This window comes from Chenopodium quinoa, unplaced genomic scaffold (genome assembly GCF_001683475.1).
Source record: "Chenopodium quinoa cultivar QQ74 unplaced genomic scaffold, ASM168347v1, whole genome shotgun sequence".
Taxonomy (NCBI): Eukaryota; Viridiplantae; Streptophyta; class Magnoliopsida; order Caryophyllales; family Amaranthaceae; genus Chenopodium; species Chenopodium quinoa.
The window spans coordinates 994,754-1,012,556 of NW_018745240.1; the positions used below are offsets into that span (position 1 = coordinate 994,754).

At 34.7% G+C, this 17,803-nt stretch overlaps 3 protein-coding genes across 3 annotated transcripts; 2 read left to right on the top strand and 1 right to left on the bottom strand.

Annotated features, from left to right (window-relative positions):
* The first annotated feature begins 440 nt into the window (after positions 1-440).
* LOC110711172 (uncharacterized protein At1g04910-like) lies at positions 441-11,052 on the top strand. Its single transcript, XM_021889554.1, has 10 exons — positions 441-1,011; positions 1,153-1,237; positions 1,749-1,816; positions 1,939-2,027; positions 2,145-2,388; positions 3,169-3,281; positions 3,711-3,801; positions 4,430-4,558; positions 9,184-9,737; positions 10,150-11,052. Exons 1-10 carry the CDS (start codon positions 847-849, stop codon positions 10,556-10,558), a joined length of 1,947 nt encoding a protein of 648 aa, XP_021745246.1. The 5' UTR covers positions 441-846; the 3' UTR covers positions 10,559-11,052.
* Positions 11,053-11,703: 651 nt separating this feature from the next.
* Positions 11,704-16,064, top strand: LOC110711174 (microsomal glutathione S-transferase 3-like). The gene is made up of 4 exons (XM_021889556.1): positions 11,704-12,127; positions 12,609-12,684; positions 12,790-12,962; positions 15,731-16,064. Exons 1-4 carry the CDS (start codon positions 11,997-11,999, stop codon positions 15,804-15,806), a joined length of 456 nt encoding a protein of 151 aa, XP_021745248.1. The 5' UTR covers positions 11,704-11,996; the 3' UTR covers positions 15,807-16,064.
* A 120-nt stretch (positions 16,065-16,184) lies between these two features.
* LOC110711173 (psbQ-like protein 3, chloroplastic) lies at positions 16,185-17,557 on the bottom strand. Its single transcript, XM_021889555.1, has 3 exons — positions 17,443-17,557; positions 16,498-17,018; positions 16,185-16,410 (listed from the first exon to the last, which is right to left on the bottom strand). Exons 2-3 carry the CDS (start codon positions 16,951-16,953, stop codon positions 16,315-16,317), a joined length of 552 nt encoding a protein of 183 aa, XP_021745247.1. The 5' UTR covers positions 16,954-17,018; positions 17,443-17,557; the 3' UTR covers positions 16,185-16,314.
* Positions 17,558-17,803: the final 246 nt, after the last annotated feature.

A 17,803-nucleotide genomic window follows, 5' to 3' on the forward strand; every position in this document is an offset into this window, starting at 1 on the left:
CTCTACCCACAAGTTAATCGAGTGTTAAAAGAAACATTGGTCTAACACTCTAACTCTAACGCCAAATTCTTAACTATATTTAGTCCAAAAGTGGCGGTCAAATGCACCAAATGCTACATCTTTAAAACTAGATTTGCATTGGGCTTTGCACAATTTATATTTAAAATTGATTGTCCTCGCCTAAATCATTATTGTTTAACTCTTATGTTTACAGTTTTTGAGTGAAGTTAATTTGATCACCTATATCATAAGTTGATCAAGTGTTGAATAAAACACTGTTCTAGCTTTATAATCTTACATACGAAGTAGTATGTTAATTAATATTAATATAAAAAAAAGATGGTGGTAAAATATCACCAAACACAACAAAATATGACAAAATACAAGTAGTTATTTAGAGAACCCTACTATAAATGCAAACTACATAGAATCAAATCCGGTTTATATCCTTCGCTCTTATGACTCTTTACGCCCGAAAAGAAAACATACGAACTCGAAAAGCAGCTCTTTTCATCCATCCATAGTTTCATTTATTGCTGAAATTTGAATGCCCACAGCTCGCATCACAATTCACGAGTGTATTGTGTATTCGTGTGATCGTGTATACCCTTTTTCTCTTAAATCTTAATCTGTTGCTTACAAACCCAGTCATCTAAAACAGGGATTAATTAATCAAATCTTCCAGAAAAATTAACATTAAACAATTCAAGAATATTGCTTTCTTCTTTGCTTCCTTCCACACTCTGAAAGAGAGAGAGTCGGCAAGAAAAACATCGACACACTCTCACAAACACTCTATCTCTTCACTCAAATGTTTTTACAGATCTCAAATTTGAGAAAATAATTATGATATTCAGATCCAAAATCAAATGGGCAGCTTTAGGAGGATTGATCTTATCCATTGTTTCATTAGTTGTTCATTTATTTCTTGCCAAATATTCTACTGTTGATGTTGTTCATTCTGCTACTTTCACTGTTTTTCCTGATGATTTATCTGCTGGTGTTGGCCCGGTAAGATCGTTTTTCTTGCTTTGAAACTAAATTATGGGTTTTTAATTTTGGTTAATTTTTATTGTTCTTGCATTAGAATTAGATTATAATTGATGGATATCGTTAAAAAAATTAATTTTGATGAGTTATTGATTGATGCAGGTTTTGGGGTACAAGAAATTGTGGGCAAATGTGAGATTTCTTCAGTCATTACAGCCATATTCTAATCCTAGAACTTCATTTCCTGGTATAATATTTTGATGGGCATTTTATATTGTATTTGTTTGAGTTGATGAGGAAGTTTTAAATTTGTAGCTCAATTGGTTCTTCAGATTTTGGTAGCATTTGGTATTTTTGGAGTTATTCATGCACTAATTAATGGTCTATTTTCATGGGCAAATGTCGAATTTTGTATATTATGTAAAGGAATTCATAGTTTGATATGCACTTATTATTGTTTTTATCTATGCACTAATTATTGTTTTTATCTGTGCACTAATTAGTTGCCTATTTTCGTGGGCAAATGTTGATATTTGTATATTATGTAAAGGAATTCATAGTTTGATATACGCTAATCATTGTTCTTATCTATGCACTACTTATTGTTATTGATGATGATGAACATTTCTTTCCCATTTTAAATTTTTTTTGGAAGGGTTTGGTTACTACATTTGCCCCTTCCCTCCATTGTGAAACTTACTGCATTCAATTTTTTAATTTTATATTGATCTTGAAATATCTTTAATTTCTTGTTGTAGAGCCTGTACGGAGCAGTGGTTTTATATATGCGAAAATATTTGGTGGATTTGAGAAGATAAGAAATTCGGTATATATTGTTGAAGTTTTCTATGTATCCCTGGGCTGTATTTTTTTCCTTTTAGATATTATGGTGTTTAGTAAATTTTCTCTACCTTTTCCCATAAGGTTAATATGTTTTTTGTTTGCAAGATTGCTGATCTTGTTGCTGTAGCTAGACTTTTGAATGCGACTTTGGTCATCCCAGAGATTCAAGAAAGTCTCCAGTCTAAAAGCATCAGGTTCTCGCTTGTTTTGTCATTAATTTTCGTTAGTTTCCTTGCTAAATATTGTGATGCCTATAGTTTCATCAATTAATCCAAATGATGAATACATTTCTTTGTCTCATGTTGTTCCAGCTCAAAGTACAGTAGCTTTTCGTACATATACAATGAGGAGCAGTTCCTAGCAGCTTTGCAAAATGAAATTAAAATTGTAAAAACCTTGCCTTCTAAGTTGAAAGAAGCTAGAAAGAAGAAACAGTTTCCAACTTTTAAGCCTACACGGTCTGCCTTGCCAAGTTACTATACTAGGGAAGTTTTACCAGTGTTGAAAAAAACAAAGGTTATTGGCTTAGTGTTGTATGATGGCGGATGTTTACAGGTATTGTTGTCTCCTTACTTTGGTATCTTGTATTCTTATTACTTGCTAGTAGCGTCTTGCTCACTACGATTGGTATTGATTCTACTGGATGGAAAATATGAATTTCAGAGGTAGCATGTAATTAATTGAGCGCATAATACATTGTGTACTGTGTATTTGATCTTTAAATGACTTTGTTCTTTGAATGCAATGTATGACCACCTATTCTAGATAGAAGAACTTTTAGCCTCTTACAATGAACATTACAATGTAGATCATTTTTTGAATTAAATTGTTGCTATATTCCCCTTTCCCATTTCTCTTTAACAAGTTTTGATTCATGGATTGTTGGAGATCTCAATTTGATTTTTCTTTTAAAAAGTCGGAGAGATTTGTCTAACACTCAAGTCAATAGATTCACTTGGGCCTATATAGAATGGAAATTCTATTGCGAACTTCAATAATCTTAATTGCGTTATTATATCTATTGTTTGTTTACACTTTCAAATGTAAAAATATTTGTCTTGTTTGTTCTCTTATCCTTATTACTTTTGCGTTCTGTTATATGCCTACTCCTGTTTTTGGTGTTTTATTCAGATGATTAAGCAGTAATGATAATGCATTAATTCGAAGAAGACTAAGGAAGTCCTGTGTGTATAGTTGTAAAGCAATTATGAATTGTATATAGAACTAATTGCTGATCAACAAAAACAAGGTGTCAGTCTATCTAATTCAATGCAGTATATCAGATTGGTTTGAAAACTTGTTTTATGAACTTTTTGCTCATGGTTCTTCCTTCAGGATGACCTTATTCCTAGCTTGGCGGAGTATCAAAGGCTTAGGTGTAGGGTTGCTTATCATGCACTGCACTTTAGAGCGGAAATTCTGGCACTTGGGCATGAAATTGTGAAGAGGTAAATAATATAATTGCATGTATAGATAGCCAACATTTCCTAGCTACATCGTAAGTTAGGTAATTGGAAAAAAGTTATAATTATGTTTTTCTGGCATTTGTTGATGGTTAATTTAGTATCTGAACTGAGTAATTGAGAAAATAAATTTATCCTAGCTCAGTGCAATGCCTGATTGGATTGATTTTGGATCTTATGCTGTTGATAATGGAAGAGAGAGTAACATGTATCAAAGATTTTGACTTCACCTCTGATTCCTTTAGATGTTCAGCTAAAAAGAGAACTCTTCTTGAATGCTTTCTGATGAATTGGTTCATGTTTAAAGTATTTTCTGTTTTTAGAGAATGATAAAAATTCCATGATTGCAAATTGTTACTCTATTGCATCAATAGTTACAAAACATATTATCTGAAGAGTACTTTTTCTATTCAGGTTAAGGGCTTCTGGCCAACCGTACATTGCTTATCACCCGGGGCTTGTGAGAGATGCATTAGCTTATCATGGTTGTGCAGAGCTTTTTCAGGTTTACTTTTACAGACTCACTTTTTGAGTTTTAAATTCTAATTTGTAAAGAGAATAACTTGTGATAAAAGGTGTTCATTGATGTATTCAACTCCTGTGAGATGGGGTAGGAATTGCTGTATAGTAATGGCGTGCATCAGGCCATCAGCAAGATTGTATATTATTGATTATGTATTAATGCACCTGATGGCTATCAGGTTATGTACCTCCTGATGTTTGGATTTGTGTATAGAAAGAATCTATGAAGGGCTTTAATATAGAGGACGAGTAAGTCGGTGCATGTCTATGCATTAACTTTACCTTTTCTGTTATATAATGGGCTAATGGCTATCAGGTTATGTACCTCCACATTATTCAAGTCCTCATGAAAAGGGTGATGGATTGGTCCATATAGAATTTGAAATTCTTGTTTGTCAAAGGTTTTAGATGACAAATCAAATTGTTGCAGATTGAAATTCTACTAGCTTTTCCCTCTAGTTGGATTCTGCATATGCATTGGACTAAGTAGCAACATAACTTGTTCCTCAGTAAGAAAAGCATTTAGGCCACCTCGTTTGGTTGTGGAACAATTTTTTATTCCATTTCAAGGTTAATTGTTATTATGTGCTGACTAGTACTCTGCATGTCAGGATATTCATACTGAACTCATACAGTATAGGAGAGGACAGATGATCAAGCAACGCATTATCAGAGAAGAGCTAAGTGTTGATTCACATGCTCGTAAGATAAATGGCTCTTGCCCCCTTATGCCTGAAGAGGTACTTATCAGTTTAATATCTGTATTTATAACCTGAGTCATAGGAATTATCACCTTTCCTTAATGAATATGGCAAAAGGCAAATTTTTATTATTTAGTCCACTCTTGAAACAAAAGGGCTCAACTCCTGCACAGAATTGTGTGTGTGTGTGTGTGTGTTTTGGGGGGGGGGGGTGGGGGGCTAAAAGATTTGGGCCATATGATACCAAAAAATCTCCACCTTGGACCAAATCTTTAGTACTTGTCATGCGAGTTTGAATCTAACAAGGATAAACTCTGACTAAGTCCAAGCAATGATCAAACTTAGCAGTAGGAAGTGGCTTTGTGAGCATATCCGCAAGATTTTCTGAAGTATGAACCTTATTAAGCACAATTTCACCTTGATCAATAGTATCTACGGAGATGTGCTTGGTCTTGAAATGGTAAGCATCATTCTTGGTGAGAAAGATAGCACTTTGCTATCAGAGTATACCACAGTGACACCTTGTGATATACCAAGTTCCATAACAAGACCTCGCAACCATGTAGCCTCCTTAATTCCTTCAGTTGATGCAACATACTCTGCTTTAGTAGTGGAAAGAGCTGCTATTGGTTGCAATTGAGCATTCCAACTTATTGCTCCCGAACAAAGAGGGAAGATATAATCGGAGAGAGACCTTCGACGGTCAAGATCACCACCATAGTCAGAGTCAACGAACCCAACAACATTAGTAGAAGTTGTTAAGTTCTTATAAAATACCAACCCCATATCTATAGTACCTTTTAGGTACCGACATATCCATTTTACAGCATACCAATGCCCCTTGCCAGGGTTACAACATATGATAGATCACGTCTAGTACAGACCATGGCATACACAAGACTACCAACTGCACTAGCATAAGGAATGCTAGCCATTTTCTCCTTTTCTGCCTCCATATGCAGATGACAGCTTACAGCAAGTGGGGTAGAGACAGGCTTACAATCACTCATATTTAAACGATCAAGAATTTTTTTTGATATAATTTTTCTGAGATAGAAATAACTAACCAGCCTTTCGATCTCAATGTATCTCCATGCCGAGGATTTTCTTTGCTGCACCAAGATCTTTCATCTCGAACTCCCTGCGAAGTTGAGACTTCAATTTATCGATTAATCTCTTATCTCGAGATGCTATGAGCATATCATCCACCTACAGCAGCAAATAGATATAGACTCCTCCATGCTGTTGGAAGTAGACACAATGATCGTAGTGACTACATATGTAGCCTTGTTTACTCATAAATGAGTCCGTATAAGGATTTCTTTAAGCTACATACATGATTTTCCTTTCTTCTTCTAGATCTCCATGTAGAAAAGCAGTTTTGACATCGAGTTGTTCTAACTCCATGTCAAACATAGCTACCATTGCAAGGACTCGAATAAAGGTATGACGAATAACAAGAGAGAATCTCATTAAAGTCAATACCTTCTTTTTATGGCATCCTTTGACTACAAGGCGTGCCTTCCATCTTGCAGGTTCAACTCCTGGAATGCCTTCCTTTTGCTTGTAGATCCATTTGCAAGTAATTGCTTTTCGACCTTTAGGTAACTCAACCAGGTCCCATGTGCCATTCTTATGGAGACTATCCATCTCCTCATTCATTGCCACAAGCCAATTGTTGGGTATCATATGGCCTAAATCTTTTGGCCCAAACCTTTTGAAGACCAAAACCATTCTTCATACTTCTAGTATGTCGGTGCATTCATGATGATCGAGTTCCACAACTATCTTGATCATTCTAGAAAATGAAGCAATACTCTTATGCAAGTAAATCTAGAAAAATCTTCATACATCCCATATCATCACATTCCACCGACCTCAACTCCTGTAAATACTTGGAACTTAGCTTATTTTTCATCCATCCACAAAAATTTGGTCCTTCCTACATATATTTCCATACGTCAAAATACATAAAGGCCTTCCTACTAAACCACTTCCTTTTCATATTTCCTCCTTGAATAATTCCACTATTCCTTTTTAATACTCCTTAGTGAGTTCCTTATTTCTGAGAGTTATATTGTAATATTTCTCACCCTAATAAATTAGGGTCTTTGTACTCTCATTTTAATATAGTGGGTTTATTTTTCAAGTGCTCGTTGTGTGTTATTTTCTTAATAGCTTTTCTTGTCGTTTATACTTTGTCAATCTCTCGACTAATCACGTTTTCGCTAGCGCTCTTACCCTAACAAGTGGCATCCGAGCCAAAGGTTGATTAGAGTGTTTACACATTGATGATGTCTTCGCTAACGAAGTTCGAGATTGATAAGTTCGATGGCAAGATTAGTTTCAACATTTAGGAGGATTCTTATGAAGGTCGTTCTTGATTGGAGCGGATTGGACGCTAGATGGCGTACGAAAGTCATACATAGTGGATTCATCATTCTACCTCGGTTGGCATTGCGTCCTCGTCAAACTAGTTCAAGTATGTCACATTTCTCTTCACCCCAGATGTTGATTGGGTTTTCAAGTGACATATTACATACCCTTTGAGTTCATATGACAAGTACATGCATATGGAATTTGCTCCAAGGTGGAGACTGTTGGGTTAGTGTGGCCCAAATTCCATAGCCCATCTCATTAAATCTCAAGGTTTCTCAAGTTTTCTAGAAAACTCTACTATATTGAGAAATTGATGGAAAATTTGGGAAGAATCTAGAATTGGTGAATGGTCATGAAGATTCTAGATTTATGTGGCAATTTAAAGAGCATGTGTATAGAATTTTCCACACTTCTTCCACCTTCATACATTACCTATATATAGTGGTGTTGGGCATCATTTGGGGAGTATGGATCCACCTATATCATCCTCCAATATTTCGATACTATAAACTCTATGAGTGTCCCTTTATACATATCATGATCAGAGTTTCTACATACACACAATCTCCCTAATCCACTATCCTTATATTGTTGAGAGTTCTCGTAGCGAGGGTTCTCTTGTACTACTCACACTTTCAAGGGTTCTTGTACCCTTATTTTCACATAATGGATTATTTTGGTACTCGTCGTTCGTGGGTTTTTTTGATAATTTTTCCCACGTTAAATATTGTGTGCCCATTTCTTTCCTACTTGTCTTGCCTTTAATTATTTTATCAATCTCTACATCTTTAATTTGCTTCCGTTTTACATTCACCAACCCTAACATCAAATTTTTAGAATCCTGAACTGTTCATTCTTATTCTTGGCTTCTTGCATGGTGAAGGGAGTTAAAAAATTTAGAGGGAAAACTAAGAAAGTGGACAAAGATGTGTATTTTGGAGATTGTTTTGGATACATTGAATTAAAAGTTCAAAGAATTCATATTTCTCTTGTTCAGTCACATTACCTAACTTGAAACCAAATTGCTCTTGGAGTCTTTGATACCTCTGCTCGTCCTAGTGTATACCAAGGTTTTACTTCAGACCAGAATTTCCATCTTATTGTTGTGGACTTCCCTAAATAATAGTAAAGCACCTTGTACATATTTTTATTTTACAAATTTATGGTAATATCATCATTTCAGTCCATAACTAAGTAATGTATGAATTGATTTTGATCCCTAAACTACTTTAATAGAAGTAAGAAACATGCTGGAAACTGAAATTGCTATGATTGGACTTCTTTTAACTTAAAAAGCTTCTTCATCTAAAGTATGTGCCTCCAACCCTCCGCTGAGATTACAGATTACACAATACTAGAAATAAGCCCACAAAATCAATTATCTTAGGACTTCTGCTCAAACTCTTAAATGTACTTGATTGAATGTAGCTAAGCTCCAAAATTTAATTGTAATTACTTGAATATGCATCATAGTTGCCTTCTCTGTGATAATTTCCGTGGAACACTGTAATTACATATATGGCTCTGTACCCTTAATAATGATCAGTTGCACTGTTGAACTTGGGGATCCTATTATTGGGCTGAATTAGTGCCCTACTGAAATTAAGTGTTGAAAATTAGTCTTGATTAGCTTATTTAAAGCTGGGGACTCCCCTTTTGTTTGATCACTATGCCCAACTGTGACATAATACTCCTTATTGCAGTCAACCTTATCCTTCTTAATCGAGTTGCTCTTGGTGATAATACTGTGTCAGTATTTGCGGAGTCGATTCCAATGCATTGCATATTGCATCTCTCACTACCTGAAAGCAACAAAATTATTCCCATATAGAAAAGAATAACACGCTGTCGCAAATTGGCTATGATTGACTATTTGAATAGTATATGCATGTCCTTCATCCTTTTCGATAATCTTCTTTACAATAACCATGAAATGATAGTGTATTACTAAAACTTTGTTTGAGACTTTGTATTTTTAGATAATAGGGAAGTTCTTTCTGCTTATCATGGCTGAACTTAGATACTTTTTAAAATTTTGATAATTTTTATTTTGCATGCTTGATTGTTTTTGTAGACATTTAATTACTATTTGCCACATCTATACATTTGTGCTCCCCTAGGCTCAGACTTTCATCTTTCCACTTTGTGTTAGTGGTAGTTTTTGAAGATGTTATCCTTGCCATTATCTGGAGTCCAGTTATCCATCTGAAATTTGGTTGGGACTTAGGAGTTATGGTTCCTTAAGTTCTTTGTTTGTAATGCACTTCAGTTTTGTTGTACTTCAGGTAGGTTTGCTGCTTCGAGCCATGGGATATCCTCCGCTCACCAGAATATATGTGGCTGGCTCGGAAATCTTTGGTGGTCAAAGGATACTGATCCCTCTCCGGGCCATGTACACCAACTTGGTAGACCGCACCTCATTGTGCAATAAGCAGGAGTTGTTGAACTTGTTTGGCCCTGAAAAGCCTCTTGAGGATAGTTTTCTTGAAACACTTCCATCTAAAAGCCCACAGAAGTCCAAAGAAGATTGGGACAAGGCTGGTCCCCGACCTAGGCCCCTTCCTCCTCCTCCTGACAGACCTATTTACCGTCATGAGAAGGAAGGATGGTATGGTTGGGTTGCTGAGAAGGATGTAGAGCCAGACCCCTCACCAACAGAATTGAGGAATCAGGCACATAGACTCTTGTGGGCTGCTATTGATTATATAGTGTCAGTTGAAGCAGATGTTTTTTTTCCCGGTTTTCATAATGACGGCAGTGGATGGCCAGATTTCTCAAATTTGGTTATGGGGCACCGGCTTTATGAAGTTGCAGCATTTAGAACATACAGACCAGATAGGTACTGTATAACTGAGTACTCTACCATTGCACTTCATGTTTCTAGTATTTTTCTGTCTTGCCTTTTCCTTTTCTGTTTGGGGAGGACTTATTATCATGCCAAGTAGGTACTACTTCATACCTGATTCCTCACCTCATTTATGAATAATGGAATCTTCTTCTGCTGTAAATGCGTTTTTTCCAAGGTACCACATTTTCATGTGAATATATATTTGTGTGTTCATATCAGAACTCAGACATCTGAGTTATGATAGTAACTTTGTTAATATAAAAAGGCGGGGCTCTTCTTGTCAGATGAAGACCAATGCATATCTGTAAAAAATAGATCTAGGAGAAATGAACCCCCTGTAGTTAAAATTGTTTAACTTTATTATATTAAAGTTCTGACAGGAGGCCTAAATTGTGTTCATCAGGAAAATACTGGCAGAACTATTCAATAGTAGCAGTGAGAATCTATACCATCCCAAACGCAAATGGATTTCTTCGGTGAGAGAGCATTTGAATAAGAGTATTGTTGTGGAGGGCCTTCTAAGAGAATTACAATTGTCAAAACCTTCTTCATTCCTTTCTTACCCCATCCCAGAGTGCTCATGTCGGACATCAAACTCTGCTGAGATTCTTGGTTCAATATACAAAGATGTCGACGAGTGCCCTAAATGGATGGAGAAAGGTCTCAAAGTCAGCCAAGAGACACTTTTAAGCGGGAGTGACTCACAAGATGATGATGCTGAATTGGATAAGCAGATGGAACCTGATGAAGACAATTCAACAGCGACAAAACCATCATTGGAACAGGATGAGGAAATGGATCCTGATGACTAGAGGTAGTTTTGCAAATATGTCCACATTCTTTTGCATCATTTCCATTGGAAAAACTAAGCAATCTGCTTTCGACAAAGTCGATCTCCCTCGGGTGCTAGTTTGGAGAATACTGATGCACCAAAGGCTGACCAAGGTTATGATGTTTTTCTAACTGCCCCCATTGTATTGAGGCTGCACTTTGAGGTACTATAGGCCAGATATCTTCAGCAAGTGGTTGCCTCCTTGTCATTTAAGCACATGCATTAGTTGGACGGAAATTTTCTTCAGGAAAGCTGCAAGATTTGGAAGCTGATCAATTTTTTTTATTTATTAAATTTTTTTTCCATACTATAAGTTACATTTTTATTTTCTTTTCTTTTTATAGTTCTACGTTTTTTGGTAGGAATTTTTATACCTGTAGGAAGGGCTTAGATTATTGTTCGTTCTGTATATCAAAATGTATTCTATTTTTTACTCACGGCTATTAATAAAAGAATGTATGATTTGTTGAGTTATTCCTATTAGTCATTATTTCTTAGAGAAAAATTCCAGCTTAAAGTTTTCCTGCATTTCTTTTGTAGCTGCGTGTATTCTATCATTTGTAACCCCGTAATACATTATTATAGACGGAATTTGATCACGAGTCTTGAGTTTTTTTTTTTTTTTTTTTGAACGCCGGAAAAACGAGCATCAATTAATTAAATCGAGATCCACCAAAGTTTGGAGACTTTGGGGGAAATTGCCAGTACAAATACGAGCCGAGTTCATATCAGCTTCCCATCTTGCAACTAAGTATTATCCCTCAAAACTTTTAACCACCTAAGCTAGTTGATCATTCACCTATAATAATTTATTTTAATGTTTTTAATTAGATAACATAATTAAAGAAATTACATGCACAAACTATTCTACTTAATCACACAGGCCAAGGTTATTTCGTTAATGGTTTATCATGATCATGTAATAATTTCATACATTCATCAACAAAATTAATTTCAATCAACATGACAAATTTGTAATAAAATCAATCACGGTAAGGCCCACATTTAATGAGAAATGGCTTTAAAAAAATACATATAATGAGAAATTGTTACGAGTTATTTATTTACGAAATTGTTTTTTTTTTTCTTTTCATAAATCAAGTACATAAACTTTGATTTTCTCCACAAAAGTACTCCAACATTAAAAAAAATAGACCAAGTTTATAGGAAAGTTCTAGACCCCTGTACGAAGACCCGCTCTGTCTGAGTATCTGTTGATCAGTTTTTAGAGTAAGGCAGAAATTGAAGCCACAATTACAATCTCAAACAAAGCTAATCCATACGTCATCCCTTACATCACCCATCAAACTTTCAATCGGTCATTTAATTCATTGTGCATATAAAATACAAACTCTGAAAATCTTCAGCACCCAAAAAAACTTCAAGAAAAAGAGTCAATTGTAATATTTGTTGGTCAAATGAGTGAGAAAATGGGTGCAACAGGAGAAGGATTTCTTGCTAAAGAATATGGATATGTGGTTTTAGTTTTGGTTTTCTATTGCTTCTTCAATTTTTGGATGGCTTTTCAAGTCGGCAAAGCAAGAAAAAAGTACACCCATTTTTATTTTTAATATATTTTAGCTTAGTTTTTTTTGGGGATTTTTTTTGTTTTTAATTTTATGATTTGGGTTCTATTTGTGATTTTATTTTATTATTAGTATATGCTCATTAACATTTTATATATTTCGACTTTAATTGCATGTGAGGTTTTGTTGTTACTAATTAACATTTTGATTATTCTGGCCTTAATTGTTGTGGGTTTTTGTAGTTATTAAATTTGTGATGTTTTTTTACTTCAATTGTTATGGGTTTTTGCTGTTTTTAATTCTATGATATTGTTTGTATCTTCTAATGGATACTTTTTATTTCATACTTATCAGCATTTTGATAAAAGAAATTCTTAATTGTTGTGGTAATTTTTATATTTATGATTATGTTTTTTAACAGTATATGCTCTTTAATTTTGATTATTTTGACATCAATTATTGTGGGATTTTGCTGTTTTTTAAAATTATGATTTTTTTTTCCAGGTATAAGGTTTATTATCCAACTCTTTATGCATTGGAATCTGAGAACAAGGATGCCAAACTCTTCAACTGTGTCCAGGTATTTTTTACAAAATATTGATTTTTTTCCTTTTGTGTTAATGTTGATCAACTATGTAGAAAGAAATTAATCATAATTTGTGTAATTAAATGATGATTATTGCAGAGAGGGCACCAGAATTCATTGGAAATGATGCCAATGTTTTTCATATTAACGATTTTGGGTGGAATGAGGCATCCTTGTATTTGTGCTGGGCTTGGTGTTGTTTACATTGTTTCTCGCTATTTCTACTTCACTGGCTACTCATCTGGTGATCCTCAGAAACGTCTAACTGTCGGGTAAGTCTCTTTTCTTTTGCCATTTCATTTGTCTCATTTTGAGATTGAGGGAAAAGTCTTGGTTTAGCGGATTAAAGTATTATTGTATGATCTCGGGCCAGACAATTATTTGTAACAAATTAACAATTATGAAGTAACCCATTATAAATTAATATTGGTGATCATGTGAATGGGGAGATTTTTGGTTCAGGATCACACGATAATTGCCCGGGAAAAAAAAAAGAAAAAAAAAAAACGCATATGTCATGTTCCACACATATCATATTACTTTGTTTTTATTTTAATGCATTTTAGAAAATTGTATTAAGTCATGTTATATGTGTCTTTTATAAAAGTTGACCCTTTGTATATGTTTTTGTAAAGAACTTACTAAGTGAATTTGGAAGCACATAATTGATGGTAATATGGTAACCATTCAAGGAAGAAGTATAGGATAATCCATTAATTTGACAAAGGAACGCTTAGTTTTGCTAGTTTTCCTAATACCTATATTGCCACTGGCTTGTACTCATTTTTCTGATTTGTATGTTGAATTGTTGGTACATCTTGACAAATTGATCTCATATAGTCTTTCATAGGGGAGCTTCAACCTTTCATAGTTGAGATATGTGAGACTGAAGTTAGCTCTTTTGATTATATATACCCCCTCAAAGATGAAGATGCTCTGTTTTTTATCAATGATGATATAGAACAAACCAAACAGCACTAGCCTTGACCTTAGCCTTCACACTAGCCCTTGCAGTAGCAGTAGCTTTTTAAGTCAACTAGTAGTTTTCTCCACTACATTTATTTGTTTTGTTTACGTTTAGTGCTTTCCTTAAAATGTTCTTCTTTCCTCCTCAATTCTTCCCAAAGAGTTTCACTCCTTTTGGGTCATGAACTTGGATTTTTGAACCATCAACTGAGTTTTGCCACAACTATTTGCGCTGCTTAATAATTTTATAACCTTTTTCCAAGCTTATCTGGGATACTAGTAGGGCATGTGACTATACACAAACTCTTATGAGCATATGTTGCCGTCTTTATCACCATTTTGTTTATATTAAGTGTTTTATTTGGTACAAGGTTACAGTATATCTCCTTAGGTTATTTAATTAATTTATTGTTTGGAGGTATTGTGAGATTTGTTTTAATATATTATATTTGTTGTTTTTGGCTTTTGAGAGACTAAAAGTGTAGTGATTGCACTTCCAGATATATGTGGATAATTTAAGAAATAAAAGGGCAGGATCTTCAAACCTTTCACAACCTACTTTTTTAATTCGCTTTTGGAATTGAAAAGCCGGAATTGTTTGGGTAGTATTTGAGGGCTTTTACCATGTGACACTGCTAGCTGATGAATATAATATTGGTGAAGACTCATTTTTTGGCTGGTTCATTTGCAATTAGACAAAAGATTTTTGTTTATAGTCCTTCCTCATCTTTAGTCTTGATCCTTGTGTTGATTTTTCAACCAATTTAGCTTGTGTGGCAATTGTATTATTGTTTTTTATGAAGCTTTAGATTTGTTTAAAGTCTAATAGTGACTCAATCTTAAGGAAGGAGCTTTCCACTCATTGTTTAGCCAATTGGCAGATTTTAGCTAGCCTAGCTGGTCTCTGTGGTGTTACTCATAACATGAGTTCAGTTTTTATTTTTATTTTTTTTACATTAACTTTGTGTCACCTTATGAAATACCCAAAAAAAAAAAAAAAAAAAAAAAAAAAAAGGCATTATTTGATTATTGAACAGTTTCATCAAAAAATGATACGAAGTATATAGTCTAATTTTGTGTGATCCTGTTTCTTTCCATAAATTTCACCTTACAAATTTAAGATTGCATGAAGTAGACATAAGGAATTTTGTGGAGATGAGAATTAGGCTTGAAAATTTTGGACCAGTCATTTAATGCCTGGCTTATGTGACCGTTCTGTTGGAGACAGCATAGTAGGCTAAGAACCAAATATGAATGGAAGAGGGATTCTTCAACCTGATTTGCTAAAGAAATTATTGAAATGTATTAAACTCCATATTTGTGAAGAATCGACAGGGTAGTTAAAGTTTCTACATTCAAATATTCAACTGCATAACAGACATAATCTTCCTGCAAGGCTGCAAGTACAATGGTTTATTTTGGGGTACACCATGTATGTGAGACAGTCGCACAATAACTGATTATGAGACTGGGGTGCCTGTTGTTACTTTAAGGGTTGATTTTCACTGTATCTAGGGATAACTTTCAGTGTCACAAAAAATTGGTGTGAACTATTTCACCGTGAGAGGACTGCATTGAAGAGAATATCTATGTCATCTCAAATACTCATTCTATGTCTTCCACATTCTCATACAGATGAGGATTTGGATATCTAATCCTTTATTTTGAGCCAACATAGAAATTTTCATGAATTTGCTGACCGCACTGAATTGCATTTGATAGATCATCCTGAAAAATACTAAGCATTGATTGTTGCCTTATTGGTGTTGATTTTGTTGTTAGGTTGTTTAAGCTGGCATTTGTCCGATACAAATATCATAGTCTGAGTAGTATAGGACAATATTGTTATGTTCCTACTTCCTAGTATTTAACTGATGAATACATGTAAAAATTTAGCTTGGCCTTCCTTAGTTCCTTTAGGTCCTGAGTTCAAATTTCTCCAGAAACTGTCAGATCTTATATTTATGTTGTGATATTTGTTATTTTCCCCTCCTCTCGAAAAGAGACTGTTGCTTGACTTGCTTCCAAGTCTATTGTACTGCCAGAAACCAACTGTTCTATATTTTGCTTACAGGAAATATGGTTTCTTGGCCTTGATGGGTCTGATGATCTGCACAATTTCTTTTGGAGTCAAGCTTCTTACTGCTTGAGAAGTTGGTCTTTCCTGCAAGCTTCGCACACTTAATCCAATGCTTTTTCTTTACATCTTCATTTTTTATGTATTTCTGTTGTACAACTTCCTTTTTTATGTATTATCAGTTAACTTTAAAATTTTACAGACTAAGGCTTAATAAATCCCCTGTAATATTAGTCGCACTTATTATAGCTTTTCTGTATTATGAGCAGTTTTTTGAAGTGAAAAAACATACGAGGGAACTAATTCAATACTCGTATCTCTTTGAGCAGCAGATGGAATTTGTGCTGTCAAACCATTGCAAACCTCCTTTACTAATTCAGTACTTGTTAATAATTGTCGGATTAACAAGCATTAATTTGCTGGGAATGTTAAACTTGAACAACATTTTTTTGGCCACCATAATCTCCGACATTAGTTTATATGCTTCTGCTCTCTTTCACAAGTAGATTGAGAATAGCTACAGGATTAAAATGCCATTACTCATATCAAGAAAAGGGGTTGTAGAATTACAGCAATAATTTTCATATTCTAGATAAAAAGTCTTTCAGAGCAGCTGCAACGTTGTTGTAACATTCCTGGACTCGTGCAACATCCTTGTCTCTTGCAGCATAATCCAACTGCATTATGCATACATGATAAGTTCGGACAGATTAAAATCAGGCCCAATAAGTTTAGATAGTTCAAATAGTCAGCTAACACTGTACCTTGGTAACATTATTGAATAAATTAGCATAGAGCCTCCTCAGAAGAGGCCTGGCGCTGCCCTCTTTGCTCTGGATAATTGTGTAGAAGTCTTGTTTAAGGTATGATGAATTCTTTCGTAATTCTTGTTGTGCGTCCCTCCAAGATTCCGAGTCTATAAGCAACTTGACATCTAATAACGCCTGCGCATGATCTCTGACTACACTCTGAGCCTCCTCAACTGTTTGGTCAGGGACTGTTATCCTGAAGTCAAGACTCTTTGCAGTTTTATCATTCATAATTGCTTCTGTTGTTAAGAATAACGAAGTCATTGCTGTTATGGCTCCGACTCTTCTGCTGATACAGAGCACTAGTTTAGGAGGATTCACCTTGACAATCGGAGAGGACATTGTGCAGCAGGTGTATACAGGAATAGCATATTGTATATGCGCTCCTACGACCAATGAAGTAAGCGCCATTGAATAGAAAGATGGCTGATGATCAGACTACTCTAAACTACCAGTTCATTCATGCTTCCTTCCCTCTGAAAAAACCACAGAACATTTGTTATCATCAAAGGTAACTTAACTTCATTAACATTTGATTACACCCTCTGAAAATACCACAGAACATTTTTTTATCATCAAAGGTAACTTAACTTCATTAACATTTGATAACATGAAATCATAACTGAAGTATAATAATGGATGCAGTAGCACATATAAAAACATATGACAAGAATATAAATAATGACACGGTCCGAGCACAAATGGGATGGGATATCAGTGTAAATTCATTGCACTGTTGCATAACCCCATTTCATAGTTTCTTCAATAATAGCAAGTACAAGAAAGTGGAAACTAATGGGGTTATGGAGCATTATTAAGAATCCAAATCGGTGAAACAACCAACTAAACCAGTTGTCACCGAGCAGTGGCGTATTGAGGCAGAGATAAAGTGAGTATTACCTTAGAAAATTGGAAGAAAAGTGGGAGTTGAGAGCTGGAGCTCCTCAAATTTTGGTGAAGAAGAACAGAGAAAGGGATAATATGTGGTGAGATAATAGGGGCCCAAATCCAAATTGTCAGCTTGTCTTTTTACAACCAAATTATCTACTGCTATTACTATGTTCAATTACTATGTGTGTAGATTTTGATCATGACTAATTATTTTCTCTTTTTTCGAAATTTTCTAATTTATTACAATTATAAAAAAAAATAAAAAATAAGCCACTAAATTTACACGCAATATCGCATCATGAAACACATTTTGAGAAAAGTAAATGGACAACGTTTTCAAAAGAATTTAAACACCAGTATTAGAACAGGA

Coding starts and splice junctions, on each gene's coding strand:
- LOC110711172 (XM_021889554.1), top strand. CDS start 847: ATGATATTCAGATCCAAAATCAAATGGGCAGCTTTAGGAGGATTGATC. Junction 1,238..1,748: donor TCCTAGAACTTCATTTCCTG/GTATAATATTTT, acceptor TTCTTGTTGTAG/AGCCTGTACGGAGCAGTGGT. Junction 2,028..2,144: donor CTCCAGTCTAAAAGCATCAG/GTTCTCGCTTGT, acceptor ATGTTGTTCCAG/CTCAAAGTACAGTAGCTTTT.
- LOC110711173 (XM_021889555.1), bottom strand. CDS start 16,953: ATGGCGCTTACTTCATTGGTCGTAGGAGCGCATATACAATATGCTATT. Junction 16,411..16,497: donor TATTCAATAATGTTACCAAG/GTACAGTGTTAG, acceptor TGCATAATGCAG/TTGGATTATGCTGCAAGAGA.
- LOC110711174 (XM_021889556.1), top strand. CDS start 11,997: ATGAGTGAGAAAATGGGTGCAACAGGAGAAGGATTTCTTGCTAAAGAA. Junction 12,685..12,789: donor AACTCTTCAACTGTGTCCAG/GTATTTTTTACA, acceptor TGATTATTGCAG/AGAGGGCACCAGAATTCATT. Junction 12,963..15,730: donor CAGAAACGTCTAACTGTCGG/GTAAGTCTCTTT, acceptor TTTTGCTTACAG/GAAATATGGTTTCTTGGCCT.